Consider the following 18742-nt stretch of genomic DNA (forward strand, 5'->3'; position numbering starts at 1 on the left):
TAGCAAGTTAAAGGCTAGGCTGTAAGAGATGCATCCCCCCACACACACACCCCAAAAAAACACCCCTATAATCCTGGACCTGATACAGGCTGCTAGCTTGAGGCCAGCCTGGGCTACATATGAAACAGTTTTGAGTCATGGTCTCACCATATATCTCCCCCTTTTTGGAAGGGGGGCCACCAACTACTGATTCTCCTGCCTCGGCCTATGTGTGTCACTGTGCTCAGTGAGAAATACTGACAGACATAAAGACATAACCCAAGACAACAGACAAGCTTGGGGTATGTAAAGCCTTCTGAGGTCAAAAGGCTTGGAAACTGCTACTACAGACAAGTATCTCACAGTGTAATAAAGAAACGTCAGCTGAAATGTCGAAAGGGAAGGAAAAGTATTTTTCATGGACATATTATCTTAAGGAACAAAAGAGACCAGTACTGTGTACACACACACATACATTTAACTTTATGAAGAAAAGTTTGGCCACATTAAGTTTAAACAGAAGGAATGACTAGCTTTTGTGGAAAGCTAAAGCCATATTTATAAAATTTTCATTCTCTGTCACATTAAAATCCATCTGATCTTGCCAGGCAGTGGTGGTGCATGCCTTTAATCCCAGCACATGGGAGACAGAGGCAGGTGGATTTCTGAGTTCGAGGCCAGCCTGGTCTACAGAGTGAGTTCCAGGACAGCCAGGGCTACACAGAGAAATCCTGGCTCGAAAAAACAAAAAGAAAAAAGAAAAAAAAATCCATTTGATCTTGAGTTGAAGCCATGGCTCAGGGCTGAGAAGCAGGTGGATGTCAGTGAGTTGCAGAGGACCTGGGTTCAGTTCTCAGCATCAACATGATGGCTCACAACCCTCTGTACGGTACACACATGGTACTCATACATACACACAGACAAAATGTTCATAGACATAAGATAAATGTGGGGAAAAATTTAAGATTTATTTATTAAATTTATATGAGTACACTGTAGCTGTCTTCAGACACACCAGAAGAGGGCATCAGATCCCATTACAGATGGTTGTGAGTCACTATGTGGTTTCTGGAAATTGAACTCAGGACCTCTGGAAGAGCAGTCAGTGCTCTTACCTGCTGAGCCATCTCTCCAGCCCCAAGATAATATGTATTAATGTGATATCTCGGAGAGGCATTGTTCCATATTGATAATCCAGTTAAAAACCTCTGGAAAATGTCTAGTGCATGGGAGCCAGGGCCAGGAGGATCTGGAGTTTGAGGCTATCCTTAGCTGCATGGTGAGCTTGGACTACATGAGACCCAGCCTCAGAAAGCAATATATAAGTAACTATGTTGAGAAAGTCTTGGAAGAGGGGCATCACTAAACTTCCTCTTCTTGCCTCTACTCTTTGTTGTGAAGATCTATCCTCAGGAGAGGCACAGCATCAGAGTTCCTGAGTCTGGAGAACACTATGAACTGCACCTGCTCCACTACCTTCAGGAGAACCTTGGATCGCGTATCGCTGCTCTGAAAGTGATATAACTCTGACGCATGTAGAACTTGGTGTACACTGTCTAACCAAACAAAGAGGGTTAGCCAATAGAGAAGCCAGAGTTGATGAACCTACTTTTGTACCTGCCACATAAGATCTATTTCTGAAAGTAAATTTGGTGCCATGCAGAAATCTGCAGTTCATGGATAGTACTCTAATACCTTAACCATGCACATAAAACTGAGTGACATGTTCCCAAAGGATTGAACAGTACCTGAGGATACTGAAGGAATCAAGGCACCAGCGCCACATATTCAGACTAGCCTACTTTCACTTTACTAGCAGTATAAGCCTCTTGGACTTAATTAGTGGACTTTACAGTATACTCTGAGTTTGTTAAAATATGATGATAGTAGTGATTGGTTTGGTTCAATTCCAGGATCTCTGACTAGTTATGGATTTGATAGCACTTACGTCTAATTGAATAGCTTATGCTTCGTCACTTGGGGTGTATCCAGCATGTCATGAACTAAATACTATTAAGCTTATGACTTTCCCAGTCATTAATAATTTTTCAAGGATAACCTAGTGGCCTCCTAAAGATACTTACCTGGCTGGTCTCTGACCAGTTTTTTAACCAATTTAAACAGCATCTAGTCTAAGTAATTCTCCTTTTGCTTTGATGATGTGATGGAGTGGGGTTTTCTTTTACATAAAGGCAAGTAACTATGTAGCATGAGTTTAATCACAAGTCTCAAGATGTTGACAATTATAAGGAAAACATTTTTAATCAAATTATTTGAAAGCTTGAAAATTAGCAGGCAAGTTTTTTCTCCTTTTAGGAACAGAACATGTACACATTCACATGTATTCTGAAAATATAATGGTGCCGTTTCCATCTGGCCTTTCCTTAATTAAAGTGTTCCCTAGTTTCCAGGAGGTAAAAGGGTTACAGTGGGAAGGGGGAGACTCTAGTGCAGGGAATGACCAGGAAAGACCAGGTAGCAAGGCTCTGCTTCACCATAAATACTCATGAGAAAACCCAGGGTAAATGTAACCCCCGAGTGGCTGGAAACCAGAGCTAGGAGGTCAAGCTTTGACAGCTACAGGGTCAGTCAGTCTTTGGAGTGGTTACTTTTATAATTCCAGCTTTTTGTTATTTTTCCTTTTAACTTTAAAAACCTTACAAATCTAAACTTTAACTTTTTTTTATTTGAATGTAATTTAGATATCACTAGCTTAAAAGAAAAAGGTTTCCAGACCACTTCTTGCGGTAAGCTGATCCCTGACAAACCATGGCACTCTTTGTGTTGGAAGCCTATCAAGTTAGTTGTGTTACTCGCTCACAGCATTCTCCTGCTTCAGCCTTCCTGCTTGACTATGAAGGGAAGCATGAGCTTTCAAGTGCTGGCTGGCATCTGCCCTTCCAGTATTAGATGGGTCCCACTGCAGCTAGCCAGACACCTGTGGGTTTGACCCTCATTAATCACACCCCAGTGTTTAGACAGTTACCACAACTTAAAAATCACTCCAAGAAAAGTTGCTGTGTTTCTTTCTCACTGCCACATCAGGTCCCTTTCCAAGAGAGCACAGTGAAGACAGGGACTGCCAGAATAGAGGTGGATGCTTTGGGAAGCCTGGAGATAAATGGCAGGTGACCATGGGCTTCTGTCCTGGGGAGGGAGGGCTGGGTTTGCCAGCTGTGTGTCTATGTTGTATGATAGACCCCACACTTTTCTTTTTGTTTATCTATTTTGACTTTCATGCTTATGACATTTTCTCGTGCCAAAATTTGTTTATATTTTTTCAAGTTAAATTAAACTGATTTGGGTAACTTTCCTTCCCCTACAAAGTATTTCCCCCATGACTTATGTCTATTTTGACTGTTGAGGGTGGCATTGCTGGACTAGTTAGCCTCCTGTGGCTTCTTACGTTCTAGGTAGGCATGACATGAAGTAGCTCCAACCACCCATTTGCTTTGTACAAAGACATCTCTTATTTTATGCAGACAAATCTTAGAAAACCTCAATTATCCTAGATTCTTTCTGCCTTCTCTCCGGCTATCACAGGAGTGCATCTACAACTGCCCTTTAAATGCCTTCTTCCTTCTCTATGAGGGAAAGTGCTTGACTCACAGAAAGGTGGCTTGACCAGGCTTGTTTGTCAACACCAGTGAGAAAGGCATCAGTCATTTGGAGCAATCAGAAACCACTCTAACACTGTCCCATGACTGGATGTCAGCGAAAGAGACACACCTCCCTGAAAGTACGAGTATGGTGGGAGCCAGAGAGCATCGGTAAGGACCAAAGTGTGGGTTTTTCACAGGTTTGGTAGCAAGCTACTCTACGTTCACAGCAGCAGGACTCTCAGGTTCATCCAGGACCCCACGCACAAGTCTTGAACCTGCTCTCAAAGGCATGAGCTCATCAGTTTGGGTGGAGACCAGAGCGCACATTTCTAGCAGGATGCGCTTCCTGGGCACTTCAGGGCGGGTCTGCAGGCTGCTTTTGTAAACTTTCTGTAAAGAATGCAGTCGCAGTCAGAGAACAGGTGACTTATATGGTGGCTGGTTGTTAGGAACCCATAACAGTAGTCAAAGAAACGGCTCAGCTGTGATGCAAAGCCCTCTCCGTGCCCCTAGTCTGAGAATGTATTTGGGCACGATGACTTTTCGCAGTCCTGGCCCCTCCAAAGCCTCACACAGAAAGATGAAGCCACGACGCACGCTTGCTCCTTTAAAACCGTGAGCCACACGCATGCGTGCGTTCAGGTGCTTCCTGCCTTTACCACACAGTTCTCTCTGCTGGTGGGAGGATTCCAGTCAAAGCTTCCATTGCTACAGAATCATACATTTTCCATCTGGAACAAATCTTTAACATAACCCAGTGTCCTCATCTGCTAGGGAGAAAAAAACCAAGCTTGTGTTCTAGAGAGGAAGAAACACACCCAGGATCTCACAGTTAGTAGTCAGAACCAGGGTCTATCTGTGGCCTGCCTCATGGTAGCTATGTGATAGTTAAGAAAGATAGGGTTTTTAAAGAAGTATTTATTAATATATTCCTATAAAACATTTTAAAGGAAGCCACATAAAAATGGTTAATGTTTCCTTTCTAAGTAAATGCTAAGCATGCTTATTAACGAAGCAGCACTGATGGGTAGGTGGCATCTGAAGCTAATTTAAGTCATTATGTTGAATGTCTTCCTTGGTGCCATGGGACATAGGGACACAGAACATTTGCATAAGCCCAGGAACCCATCTTCCGTGATGTGAGACCAGAGCCTCAGCAAGGTCTACACTATGTATGTGAGAGCATCTCCCAGCAGATGGAAGGAACTGGAAACATCCCGACTGTGGCCTTTCCAGCCCCAACCCCCCCCCCTCCTATCTGCCCTCCTGACCTTCTACAAGTCCCTTGCAGACACAGGAGCTGTGTTTGTGTGTTTGGTTTTGAGTAACCCTAATACAAATTTATGTTGTTTTAAGCAAACTTGGGAATTGGGTTGGGTGGAGGTCTTTGAGTTAAGCACTTAAAGTGCCTGCTGTCTCAGCACTGACCTGTGCAGACCTGCATGCCTCTCCAGTAAGCGCACGGGGCTCCTCCTCTTCAGCCCCACGGCTTTTAATCGTGTGATGTGAAGCATTAGTTCGCTGCATTTTATTACAGGTTCTTGGTTGCAATAAAGATGCTGCTGAAATCAACTGGCTTCAGTGTTCCTTGCCCCCCCACACACGATCCTTTTCCCCTCCCCCATCTGTACAGCCTTGCTTTGATGACTCAACTTCGGAGTGACTGATACCCAAGGTCATGTGCTTGCAAATAAGGGAGATGTTGGGGTTGGGTGCAGATCATGTGGGAGCTGCAGTACAAACACTGAGTGGGAGGTGTGCAGAGCACTGCTCAGTACCTGCTGGAGGTTCCCAGAAGCCTCAGCCTAGGCACCAGGGACTAACAGGTACCTCCTGACCTGCTGGGCTTCTGATTTATATCACTGACAATTGATAGGAGCTTCTACAGGTTCTGAACATGTTGCTGTCTTTGGCTCCTTTGTGGCTTCTTTCCTCCACCCTTCTCCACCCTTTCAACCATCTTAACATTAGATAGGAGCGATAACAGGATAGAGAGGAAAGAGATCCCTGAATAAAGTCAGGGATTGGAAAAGTGGTGATGTCATCATTAGACTACTTCCCGCTGATTAGAGGCATTGTGTTCCTTGGGGCAAGCTTGATCTTCAACATCAGATATCTAATTTCTTCTTTTTCTTGTTTCTTCCTTTCGCATGACTACTTAACAAACTTTGACCAACAGCAACCAACAACCCATATATATATATATATATACACACACACACACACACTAACATTTATGTACCCTCTGAAAAATTCCCAGAATTCCAAACATCACATAATCGCAGAAACTCTCTGCAGCTGATAAAAATCACACTCCTACTACAGCACAAGGCAAATCACAGTCAGCTGCTGTAGACAATCTGAAGCAGCCCCATATATCCCACACCTGGGATTAAAGCAAGAACATTCTTACAATATAAAGAAACCAAAATTCCAAAATTGTCACTACATAAATGCTGTAATGGAGATTAGAGGGAAGTCAGTTCTCTATCTCTACCATATGGGTCCCGGGGACTGAACTCAGATTATCAGGCTTGGCAGCAAGCACCTCTTAACTGCTGAGCCATCCTCCTGGCCAGATGTAGTGGTTTTTCTTTGACAATCTGAAGTTTTGCCATCATTTTCCCAATTGTGCAAACCCAGGGCCTTTGGCATGCAGGTAATGTGCTCAGCCTCTGAGCTATATGCCCAACTGAACAATTCTGATTTTTCACAGCAACTTTGAGTTTGTCAGTACTCCAGAACAGAGACTTGTCTGGGTCGTGTGGCTCTCTGTAGTTATGCGTGAAACACCATGTGAACAATAGGGCAAGCCAACCAGAACTGAATTAGGGTCTCTTGCATATAAAAATTAGGGATAAAAATTATCTTTAAATAAGGTAATTTGGAATTGGAGAGAGATGGCTCAGAACTTAGGAGCATTGGCTGCACTTCCAGAAGACCCAGGTTCACTCGTGGCGGTTAACCCTTTGCAACTTCAGTTCCAGGAGCTATGGATCCCTCACCTGCTCTGGCACAAAGCACATACATGATGCACATACATACATGCAAAAAAAAAAAAAAACTCATACACATGGTGCACATTATGCCTAATGAATAGTAAAGTGTAAGTGGGATGGTGGTGGTGCAGGCCTTTAATCCTGGCACTTGGGAGGCAAAGGCAGGAGGATTTCTGAGTTTAAAGCCAGCCTGGCCTACAGAGGAAGTTCCAGGACATCCAGGGCTACACAGAGAAACCCTGTCTCAAAACAACCCAACAAAACAAAGCCAAAGTGTCCTGAAAAAAAGAAAAAACTTATGAGGAGGAGGTCATGAAGGTGCATACCTTTCTTTCTGACCCTGGGGAGATGGAAGCAGGCAGGCCACAGGGTGAGAGCAGTGTAGAACTGCTCAGCAAGACCTGTCTCCACAGCAGCAACAATACAAGTTTACCATCGTCCCACTCTGGAAGCCAATGCACGAGGCCACAGAACACAAGAACGAGAGGAAAGCCTGGGCAGTAAAGACGGCAAGACCTCGTCTGAGGCAGTGGGAGGAGCTCAGGGAGAGTCAGTCGTGTCACCTGACCTAGCCTCAGTTTCCCTCTCAGGTGAAGGCTTTTGAGGCTTTCCGCTCTCAATGAGTATAGCATGTGTCTCCATCAGAACCAGCTCCTCAGAACTTTCACCTGTACGGGGTTTGGGTTTGGGTTTGGGTTTGGGTTTGGGTTTGGGTTTGGGTTTGGGTTTGGATTTGGATTTGGGTTTGCTGCCCAAGAAAGCGGGAGGGAACAAAATGGCATCCACATTAGCTTCTGAGCTTGGCTGCACCTCTGCTCCCTGAGAGTTTTAGGGGGTTGGTCATGTTTCTATAGTATCCTAACCCTCTGAGTTCCTAGATGTCAGATGGCAATAATGAAACCTTCCCCTAAAGCACCTGCTGCCTGCAGCACTGGAGAATTCAGTGAAGGTTAACTTCATTTTATGCCCTACCATTCCTTACTGGCTTGCTTTCTCTAGTTGATTACAGACACTGAAGGTAACACTCCTAAGCTAGCTGGCTTCTCCTCAAACTCCTGTGGAGTCTGACAAGTAGGAATCACGTGCTAGATATTTACTGCCAGAATTTGCCAGATAATAAATAAATGGGCCTCTGAGATGGCTCAGCAGATAAAGGGGCTTGCCTCCAAGCCTGGGGACCTGAGTTCAAACTGGGGACTAGTATGGTGGAAGGAGAAAGCCAACCCTGGAAGGTTGTCCTCTGACCTCAACACACACACACACACACACACACACACAGAGAGAGAGGTGGGGGGAGAGAGAGGAGAGAGAGAGGAGGTAGTAAGAAGTGGCTGAGTGGCTGGGATGTAGCTCCCTTGGTAGAATGCTGGGTCTCAGGCTATATTCTTGTGTTTCTTCTCCACACTAACCATGAGCATTTTTTTTCTTTGACGATAACCTTTGCTTGGTGAGGGGTCGGGGGAGAGTATAGTTTGCCTTTCCCTGGTAGCTAATTACACTGAGTGCTTTTCATGAATTGTTGCCATTTACTTTGTTTGTTTGTTTGGGTTTGGGGGGTTAAGCTTTTTCTTTTTAAAATGTTTATGAATATGGTGGTTTGAATGAGATACTCCCCATCTTCTCAGACACTTGAGTACTTTGTCTCCAGTTGGTCCCACCAGGTAGGCTTATGAAGTACGGCCTTGTGGAGGAAATATGTCATTGGGGGCGGGCTTTGAGGTTTCAGAAACCATGTGCTAATTGAGTGTGCTTTGTCGGCTTCCTGCCAGTGGATGATGTGAGCTCTCAGCTGCTGCTCTAGCCACCGTGTCTGCCGGCCTGCTGCCATGCTCTGCAGTGTGAGAGTGATGGATTCTGGAAAATTAAACTCACCTGGAAGTGGCTTTAGTCATGATAGCAAGGGAAAAGTAGCTGATGCAATGAGTGTGTGCCTCTGTGTGTGTGCCTCTGTGTGTGTGTGTGCGCTTAGAAGCTTAGAAGCTGGTGTCAAGGGCTGGAGAGATGTCTCAGTGGTTAAGAGCATTAGCTGCTCCTTCAGAGGACCTAGGTTCAATTCCCAGAACCCACATGGCAGCTCACATCTGTCTGTAACTCCAGTTCAGAAGATGTAACAGTCCCACACAAACATACATGCAGGCAAAACACTAATGCACATGAAAATAAAATAAAGAAGGAGAAGGAGAAGAAGGAGGAGAAGAACAACAACAGGGTGCCAGGTCTCCTGGGACTGGAATCCCAGCGATGGCTAGCTGTTCTATGGGTGCTGAGACTGAACGCTGGAATCCCAGCGATGGCTAGCTGTTCTATGGGTGCTGAGACTGAACCCTGGAATCCCAGCGGTGGCTAGCTGTTCTATGGGTGCTGAGACTGAACGCTGGAATCCCAGCGGTGGCTAGCTGTTCTATGGGCACTGAGCCTGAACACTGGTCCAGTCAAGTGCAACGAGTGCTGTAACTGCTGAGCTGTCTCTGAGCCCTGGTCTTTGTTTTTTAGAAAGGAGGTTATGGGGTTTATTTTTTTGTTTTTGTTTTGCTTTTGGTTTGGGTTTTGGTTTTTTCCAAAGAGGATCTCACTGTATAGCCCAGGCTGGCTTCCAACTCACAGTCCCCCTGCCTCAGCCTCCCAAGTGCTGGGATTACAGGCCTGTGTCACTATGTTCAGCTCTATGTCAATGTCTTGAATAATCATTTCCTGTGTTTTACTCCAGTAGTCTCACAGTTTCAGGACTTACATTAGAACTTTGATCTCCTTTGAGAAAAGCTCCACCGTTTCGTCTTTTTTGATTTGTTAGAAATGGCTGTCCTTCTCTGGCATAGCCCTGTATGCCTTTGTCACCAGTTGGCTGTGGATATTTGGATTTATTTCTGGGATCTCTATCCTATTGACAACAGGAAGAGAAAACTCTAGATGGATGTCCTAAGGAACACAGGTACAAAAATATGTGCAAAAGCAATAAAATTCTAGCAATCTGAGCCCAACAGTTTATCAGGAAGATAGTTCACTACTACTGAGCTGAATTTATCCAAGAGTTGCAAGGCTGTTCAGTGTGTGCAAATTAGGTAACAGGATGAAGCATAAAAGTCAGGTCCTTATAAAACATAGCTTAGTGGTAAGAGGTTCATTTTCCAGCACTAGAAAAAAAATCTACAGTTATCTCAAAATATGCTGGCAAGTTCTTAATACAATCCAATATACCTATGCCTTCGTGGTAAAAATCCTGAACACATTAGGTATAAACCTTGCCAGGCAAGCATGAGGACCTGCGTTTGATCTCCAGAACCCATGTAGAAAATATTGCTATGGCAGTCCAACGCTTATAATCCCAGCATCAAGGAGGCAGAGCCAGCATAGCCTACCTGGTGAGCTCCAGACAACAAAAGGCCTTATCTCTAAAAGTACTGAGATGACTCAGTGGCTAAGAGAACTTGTAGAGCATGAGGACCTGAGTTCAGATCCCTAGAACCCACAGAAAAAGCTGGGCATGCCAATGCACACTTGTAATGGCGTGAGGAAGAGAATCAGGCAGATCCTGAGAGCTCTCTGGCCTAGCTGAAATGATGAGATTCTGGTTCAGAGAGAAGCTCTGTCTGGAGTCAAAAAGGCAAGAGTGATAGAGGAAGACACCCAAAGGCTTCCTCTGGCCTCTGTGTGCATACACATAGGGATGCATGTCCACATCTCATACATACAACACACACACAAGGCAGATCTCTCCTGAGGAAGACCTAAGGTTGACCTCCAGCCTCCTCAAGCACAAACACATGCATGTGCCCACACAGACACACACACACACACAGACACACACACACAGACACACACGTAACCAAAGCAGTTAAACAAAAAGAACAAAGCTGGAGGCACTACAGTATCTGATCTCAACACAGCATACCATAGTAACCAGAATAGCACAGGGTCAACAGAGCAGACAGAGCACTGGGATCCTTTCTCATTGTGTCCCACTGAGGCTTTAAGCCAAGAGGAGCGCTTTCCTCCGCCTGCTTACTATTACAGTTGCCTGGGGAGCTTTTAAAAAAACATGCATGTCTGAGTTCTTCATAGGATCGATTACATCAAAACCAAGAGGATGGTCCTGCCATCGTTTAATTTCTATAGACTCCCTAAGTGATCTTAACACAGAGCGAGAGTAAAGAGCCTCTGAGGTGGAACCATTGAAGACGTCAGTCATAGAACATGAGCTTGCACGGATTCTTCAAAATCAGCTAATCCGTTGTTTCACAGAGGAGCTGAGGCTGTGCTGGGAAGTGATTACACCTTAACCATGCCTGGAGGAAGGGGAGGGGAGAGAGGGGTGAGAGGATCTGTGGGGCTGGAGATGGAGTTCAGAGCACTGGCTCCTCTTCCACAATATCTGGGGTAAATTCCCAGCACCCATGTGGCAGCTCACAATTTTCTTTAACTCCAGGACACCCTCTCCTAGCTTCCACACTTAGTGACATGTACATACTGCACAGACGTACATGCAGGCAAAAAGCACTCATAAACATAAGAGGAAACAAAGCATTTAAAAGCAGGAAGGGGAGCTCCTGCCCAGGCCTTCTACCTGCCCAGTCCACCTCCACTGTAAGGAGCAATGCTCTACCAAGCCATATCTCAGCAGAGCCATTTGCCAACGTGAAGGAGTCTGCGTGGACCACAGAGAGCGAGGACTGTGGGTCTCCAGCCTGCCTCCATCCTGAGCAGCTGGGCTTTCATTCATGGTGGCTGAGGAAAAACAGGGTAAATGGGAAAAGCCAAAAATCAAGCTGGAGGAGCGGCTCAGTGAGTAAAGAGCTTGCTGTGTGAGCTGAAGACCTGATTAAAATCTCAGCACCCACACGAGCAGCCAGGCCGTTCAGACAGAGGTGGTGTCTCCAATTCTAAGGTGGAAGGCCCTGAGAATAGCTCGGCTGATAAGGCTGCCTGCCGCTCAAGCCTGGCGAGCTGAGTTCAAGCTCCAGCACCCAAGTAAAGATGTAAGGGGAGAACTGACTTCACAGGGCTGTCCTCTACAAGCTCACTGTGACAAGAGCGTCTATATGCACACGTGCACCACTGACAAACATCACACACACACACATGCACACCCTGACACATCACACATGGAGAGAGAGAGAGAGAGAGAGAGAGAGAGAGAGAGAGAGAGAATGAATGAATGAGAATGATGCCAGGCAAGCAAGGTGATGTGCACTGTAATCTTAGCACGTAGGACGCTGAGACAGGAGGATAGTGAGTTCAAGACCAGGCTAAACCACACAGCAAAACCATGTTCTAAAAACTATGTCCCTAAACCCTAGGGGGAAAGATCTACTGTTTGTAGCGAGAGTTTTGGTTTCTTTAAAAACCCAGGGGCTGGAGAGATGGTTCAGTGGTGGGGAGCACTGACTGTTCTTCTAGAGATCCTGAGTTCAATTCCCAGCAACCACATGGTGGCTCACAACCATCTGTAATGGAATTGGATGCCCTCTTCTGGTGTGTCTGGGGACAGCTACAGTGTACTCATATATACAAAATAAATAAATCTTTAAAAAAATAAAATAAAAAATAAAAACCCATTTATGTTATAGGAATGTGTTTTTGTTTTATTCCCAGGTGTGGGGTAAGAGGCTGTTTCACAGCAGGTGATTCCGATTTGCCTCATGCAGCAGCAGGGGCTTGGTTTTACCACCTGAAGACAGTTTATGTTTGAAATTCTGGGGACTCTGCAGAGCGTATAAATGCAGAAGCCCTTAGAGGGTTTGGGGCCATGCTGAGAAAACAGTTACTGCTCCAGGTTGCTGCCCTTGCAGTTTAACAAGAAGAAGAGGTTTCAGAAAGGACGTAAGAGCTGTGAAGTGCTGTTTTCTGGACCCAGCATATGGCTGCACTCAGGAACTCACACAGCTGTCCTTATGCGCACAAGATCAAACCAGTTAAACTCCAGCATGGCCGTTAGAGAAAAGGCTCAGGGGTGAAGAGCCCTGTCGCTCTTCCAAAAACCACAGGTTTCATTCCCAGCACACACATGGTAACTGTGTCAACAGTACTAGGGAGCCAGAGGCAGGTGCATCTCTGAGTTCCAGGAAAGCCAGGGCTACACAAAGAAACTCTGTCTCAAGAAACAAACAAACAAACAAACCAAAACAAACAACACCCCCGCCCCCCCCACTGCAGTCCCATGGGATCTGAGACCTTCTGACCCTCACAGATACCAAGCATGCACACAGTACACAGACTTACATACAATCTTAAAACACCCACACACATAATGTACAGACTTACATACAATCTTAAAACACCCAGATACATTAAAAAAAAAAATTTGCTAAACCAGGCAGTGGTAGCACACGCCTTTAATCCCAGCACTTGAGAGGCAGAGGCAAGCAGATTTCTGAGTTCAAGGCCAGCCTGGTCTACAGAGTGAGTTCCAGGACAGCCAGGGCTATATACAGAGAAACCCTGTCACACACACACACAAAATGAAATTGAGGGCTGGAGAGATGGCACAGCGGTTAAGAGCACTGACTGCTCTTCCAGAAGTCCTGAGTTCAATTCCCAGCAACCACATGGTGGCTCACAACCATCTGTAATAAGATCTGATGTGCTCTTCTGGTGTGTCTGAAGACAACTAAGGTGTATTCCTATAAATAATAAATAAATAATATTTTTTTAAAAATGAAATTGAGAGGGAGATGTGTAAATTAAAATGCATTGTCTAGGACTGGAAAGATGTCTCATGGGTTGAGAGCTGCTCTTCCAGAGGACCCAGGTTCAATTTTCAGCACCCACATGCAGCTCTCAACTGTCTATAACTCCAGGTCCAGGGGATCTAGTGTCCTCTTCTGGCCTCCAAGGGCACCAGGCACACACATGGTGCACACACATACACACACTCAAAGCACAAACATACACCAAATTTTAAATTTTAAAAATGCACTGTAGCCAGCACTCAAAGGTAAGCAGAACTCTGAGTTTGAGGCCAGCCTGGTCTATAGAGCAAGTTCCAGGACAGCCAAAGCTATAGAGAGTAACCCTGTCTCTAAAATCAAATTTTAATTAATTAAAATAAAATCAAAATTAAAATTAAATTGCATTGTATATCTGTATCAAATACTCAAAGAATAAATTAAAATATTGAGAAAATAATGAGGCAGGTGGTGGTGCACACCTTTAGTCCCAGCATTCAGGAGGCAGAGGCAGGCAGATCTCTGTGAGTTCAAGGCCAGCCTGGTTTACAGAGGATCTGAATCTTTTTTCCCCCCAGTTTTTTGAGACCGGGTTTCTCTGTGTAGCTTTTAGCTGTCCTAAACTCTCTAAACTCTCTCTGTAGACCACGCTGGCCTCAAACGCACAGAAATCTGCCTGCCTCTGCCTGCCTCTCCCTCCCTAGTGCTGGGATTCAGGAAGTGCAGCACCATCCTGCAGGGTTTCTTCACTGCTAAGCCATCTCTCTAGCCCTTTGTTTTGGTGTTGGTTTTGTTTTTTAATACTGAGTACACTGTAGCTGTCTTCAGACACACCAGAAGAGGGCATCGGATCCCATTACAGATGGTTGTAAGCCACCATGTGGTTGCTGGGAATAGAACTCAGGACCTCTGGAAGAGCAGTCAATGCTTTTAATCATTGAGCCATCTCTCCAGCTCCCATTTTAACTTTTTTTTTACCTTGAACTTCTAGTTCTCCTACCTTTATCTCCTTGCAGAAATTATAGGCATGCACCACCATGCCTGGTTTATTTTAACTGTTCCTATATCTTTACATTTATTTATTCATATTGAGTATATGTGTCTGCACACACGGCCCATGGCCAGCATGTGGAGATCAGAGGACAACCTGCAGGAGTCCATTCTCTCCTTCTGTCCTGTGGGTCCTGGGATCAAACTCAGGTCCTCTGACTTGGCATGAAGTATCTTTACCCTGCAAACTGTATCACAAGCCCTTAATTACTTTTTTTTTTTAAACCTATGAACATAGTCGGTAGATGTGCCTCAGTAATAGAAAGCTTGCCTCTCTGCAAAGCCCAAGATTCAGTCCCCAGCATCGAAAGGACCTTGTAAAAGAGGTATATCTTAAGACTCATGGAAATGGCCAGGCAGTGGTGGCGCATGCCTTTAATCCCAGCACTTGGGCGGCAGAGGCAGGCAGATTTCTGAGTTCAAGACCATCCTGGTCTACAGAGTGAGTTCCAGGACAGCCAGGGCTACACAGAGAAACCCTGTCTCGAAAAACAAAACAAAACAAAAAAAGAATCATGGAAATTTAAGTTTTGCTTGAGTTCCTGCTTAGCGCAAAAAGCAGGCTTTGGATAGGTCTTGGAGAAGAAACTTCTTGCCCCAGGGAGAAGGGGAGCATGGGAAACAGAAGGCAACTCTCACCCTGCAGCTGTGATTCTGAGAGACCCCTCGGCTTCCCTCGCTGGGGCGTTCCAGACTTGTCCTGGGAGCTGCTGCAAGGCCAAACTGGAGTGCAGGAGGTGGTGCTTGGTGGGGATTTGTGAAGCCGAAGTTGGCTGTAGGCCAGTGGTCTGACCCCACCCCCTCACAGCTGCCAGTGGGGGAGCCTTCTGTTATCCAAGACCTGGATGTAAGTAAGGCACAGACACTGGGAGATGACAGATGCTGGGTGGGGGAAGGACTGTGACTCAGCCTCTGGGATCTGGAGAGAGAGGCAGGTTCGGGGCCATGAGCAAGACGGGGTTCCAGAAGCTTCCATCATGGTGACAGAACTCTGCTTGAACCCAGCTAATCCCCACCCTCCTGGCCCCCATGCTGATCTCTCAGTATGGTGAATTGCTTTGAATCAAACATCTCTTAACTGTAAGGTCCTTAGTGGGAATGACACATTTAACCGCGTGAGCAAGCGACACAAGCGATGCTGTCCTCTTGAGACTAACTGCTGATATGTTTATGTTGCGTTCCCAGATGGTGACATGTACACATGTGAAGGTCAGAGGTCAAACTCAGGAGTCGGTAGCACTTTCTACTTTGAGACAGGGTCCCTTATTATTTACCAAAGCACGTGTCAGGTTGGTTCTAGCCTCAGCTTCCCATCTGTATCTGGTCCTGAGTCCTCACACATGCATGGCAAGTGCTTTATCCACTAAGCCAGTGCCCCAGCCCCGATATGTTCAATTTGATCTTCTCAGTATAATAAGGATATTGGTTAGGTGCATTATTCTCCCAGGTTTTTATTCTCCCAGGTTTTTATTTGAAGCCCAGAGAAGTTGTAGTCCTTTTTTCCAAGTTGTAGGCCTTTGCATCCACAACACAAAATGGGATGCTAATCTTGATCCCATTCGCTCCTCAGGAAACAACAGGAGATGAGCTGTTATTCTAGAACTGGCTCATGCCTATGGATCCAGGTATCTGGGCACTGTCAAAGGAATCAGATTCTCTCTCTCTGCTCTCTCTCTGCTCTCTCTCTCTGCTCTCAGTCTAGTAGTGGGGACAGATGGGTAAACAGAAAGTCCCAGTGACAAGAGTGATAGGCTGGGTGAACCCCTAAGAGGCAGAGGAGGAAACAATGAGGACCGTGGGTTTTGACTTAGAGTCCGACCACTTTGTCTCTCTGATCCATTACCTATTGTGTGACCTTAAACAAATGAGTTAATTTCTCTGTGCTTCTATTTCTTCTTTCCATAGCATTGAGCTTCACTGGCCTTGGAAATATTCCTCACATACTTGGGAGCTTTCCATGAAAATATTATTTGAAAATAATAGAATATTTTGTTTTATTGATTAAAAAATTAAAATGGGCTGGAGAGATGGCTCAGCAGTTAGGAGCACTGACTGCTCTTCCAGAGATTCTGGGTTCAATTCCCAACAACCACATGGTAGTTCACAACCATGGGATCTGATGCCCTCTTCTGGTGTGTCTGAAGACAGTAACAGTGTACTCACATCCATAAAATAAATAAGCCTTTTAAAAAAAAGTAGCTGTTCTAAGAACATAATGGATGGAGAGGAGGGAGCCCATGTGCTGAGAAGGCCCTGACTCTGAGTCAAACAGCATCCACTGATGCTCTTAAATTTGCTGTAAAAGAAAACAGCCACTGATCTCAGGAGCCATAGAGGCCATCCGGGGGCCTCGTCAGTTTGCTGATACAAAAGCAATGAGGTTCATTTTTAGAGCCACCCCTTCACAGGAGCTAGCTAAAGTACACACGCACTTTACCTACAAGGTCACCACTCAGAAGTTTCCCTCTGGACTCCCGAATTCCCAACTGCACCTGAAATTCCACAGAAACAGTTGATGGCTGCAAACTTCCTAGACTGTTTAAATATAGAGAGTTGTTTCAGTATTTAGATAAATAAATAAATAAATAAATAAAATAGCGGGAGTGGCTCTGTGGGTAAAGGCCACCAAGCCTGATGACCTGAGTTCAGCCCCCTGAACAGACAGGAGAGAGCTGCACCTGCACGCCATGCTCTGTGCACCCATACACAGGCAATAAAAACATAAAAGCAATTTGATTTTATTTTAATGACTTATTTATTTTTATTTTGTGTACATTGGTTTTCTGCCTGCATATATGTCTGTGCAAGGGTGTCAAATCATTTGGAGCTGAATTACAGACAGTTGTGAGTGGCCAAGTGGGTGCTGGGAATTTAACTTGGACCCACTGGAAGAACAGCCAGTGCTCTAACTGCTGGGCCATCTCCCCAGCCCCAGGAAATGTAACTTTAAAACAATAATAAATAACAACAACAGTAACAATAAAGCAGGTACCACGCTTACTTTTAAACATGTGACATCTTTGTACTTACAGATTAGAAATGTCCATCACAGGGCCGGGCGTGGTAGCGCATGCCTTTAATCCCAGCATTTGGGAGGCAGAGGCAAGCGGATTTCTGAGATTGAGGCCAGCCTGGTCTACAAAGTGAGTTCCAGGACAGCCAGGGCTACACAGAGAAACCCTGTCTCGAAAAACAATAACAAACAAACAAAACAAACAAACAAACGAAATGTCCATCACATCCTAGCCCTCAGAGTTTCTCAAGGATGGAGCCAAAGCCCAGAGAGAGGAGAACAGAAGTCACCCAAGGCCACAGAGGCCTGGCAAGAGCCACATTCTACTTCACTGTTCTAGGTTTGGCTGCTCCAGGCCTGTCCACCTTCCTCTCCTCTCATGCTTACAAGTCATACAGAGAAGAGGTTCTCAACCTGTGGGTCAAGATCCCTGGGTGTTGAGTGACCCTTTCACGGGTCATTTAAAACCATCAGAAAACACAGATATCTACATCATTATTCATAAAAGTAGCAAAATTATAGTTATGAAATAGCAACCACAAGAGGAACCATATAAAAGGATTCCGGGATTAGGAAGATTGAGAACCACTGTTCTAGAGTCTATGGCTTAGTACATTTTTATTTTCCCTTTTTACTTTCTGGTTGAATCTGTGGTCTGCATATGCTACTAAGCACACACAACCATCCCTGAGCTGCACCCCCAATGCTGAGATGGGAATAGAGAAAAGTTAGCTGACCCTTTTGGTGGCTTGTGGAATTTAGCTCTTTAGACAGTGCCATTTGTTGACACTTTCATTCCTCAAATTAACTCTTCAACTGCTTTGGAAAGACACAAGTCCACCTGTGCAGCCCAGCCTCTGCTTGCTTTGCCCCTGCACCTGGGCTAGAAGTTCACACTTCCTGGGTTCTTCCTACTAAAACTTTCTAGTAAACCCTTCCTGGTTCACTAAGTCTGGCGTGGGTGTCCCGACTCCCTGTTTCCAATCAAAACTGGTACACCACAGAGCATTACAACCGTGCTCACCAACTCAAGCACCATGCAGCGGGCAGGAACCTTCAGCTCTGTGCCCCCACAGAGCTGTGGTACCTGTGCAGACAACAGCGGATCTGTCTTCTCCCCCACCCCACCCCCTTTTTATTTATTTATTTATTTTTATTTTATTTTATTTTATTTATTTATTTATTTTGGTTTTTCGAGACAGAGTTTCTCTGTAGCCCTGGCTGTCCTGGAACTCACTCTGTAGACCAGGCTGGCCTCGAACTCAGAAATCCGCCTGCCTCTGCCTCCCAAGTGCTGGGATTAAAGGCGCGTGCCACCACTGCCCGGGGCACCCCCCTTTTTAAACACAACATATTTTACTTTATTTTTATTAATCATTTTATTCATTTACATTTCAAATGATATTCTTCTTCCCGGTTACCCCTCTACAAGCCTCC

General features: G+C 45.3%; 1 protein-coding gene across 4 annotated transcripts in view; it reads left to right on the forward strand.

Moving 5' to 3' along the window:
* Dpp8 (dipeptidylpeptidase 8) overlaps positions 1-5153 on the forward strand; it is a 52098-nt gene extending 46945 nt beyond the window's left edge. For 2 of the 4 annotated variants that reach the window (XM_006511517.4, XM_030244687.1), the window contains one exon: positions 1381-5153. In XM_006511517.4, coding sequence (XP_006511580.1) covers positions 1381-1503 — 123 coding nt within the window. In that variant the 3' untranslated portion in view covers positions 1504-5153. The remainder of the gene's footprint in view (positions 1-1380) is intronic. The other 2 variants (XR_003948041.1, NM_028906.2) reach the window with 2 other exon arrangements.
* The last annotated feature ends 13589 nt before the right edge of the window (positions 5154-18742 follow it).

This window comes from Mus musculus, chromosome 9 (assembly GCF_000001635.26).
Source record: "Mus musculus strain C57BL/6J chromosome 9, GRCm38.p6 C57BL/6J".
NCBI classification, from domain to species: Eukaryota; Metazoa; Chordata; class Mammalia; order Rodentia; family Muridae; genus Mus; species Mus musculus.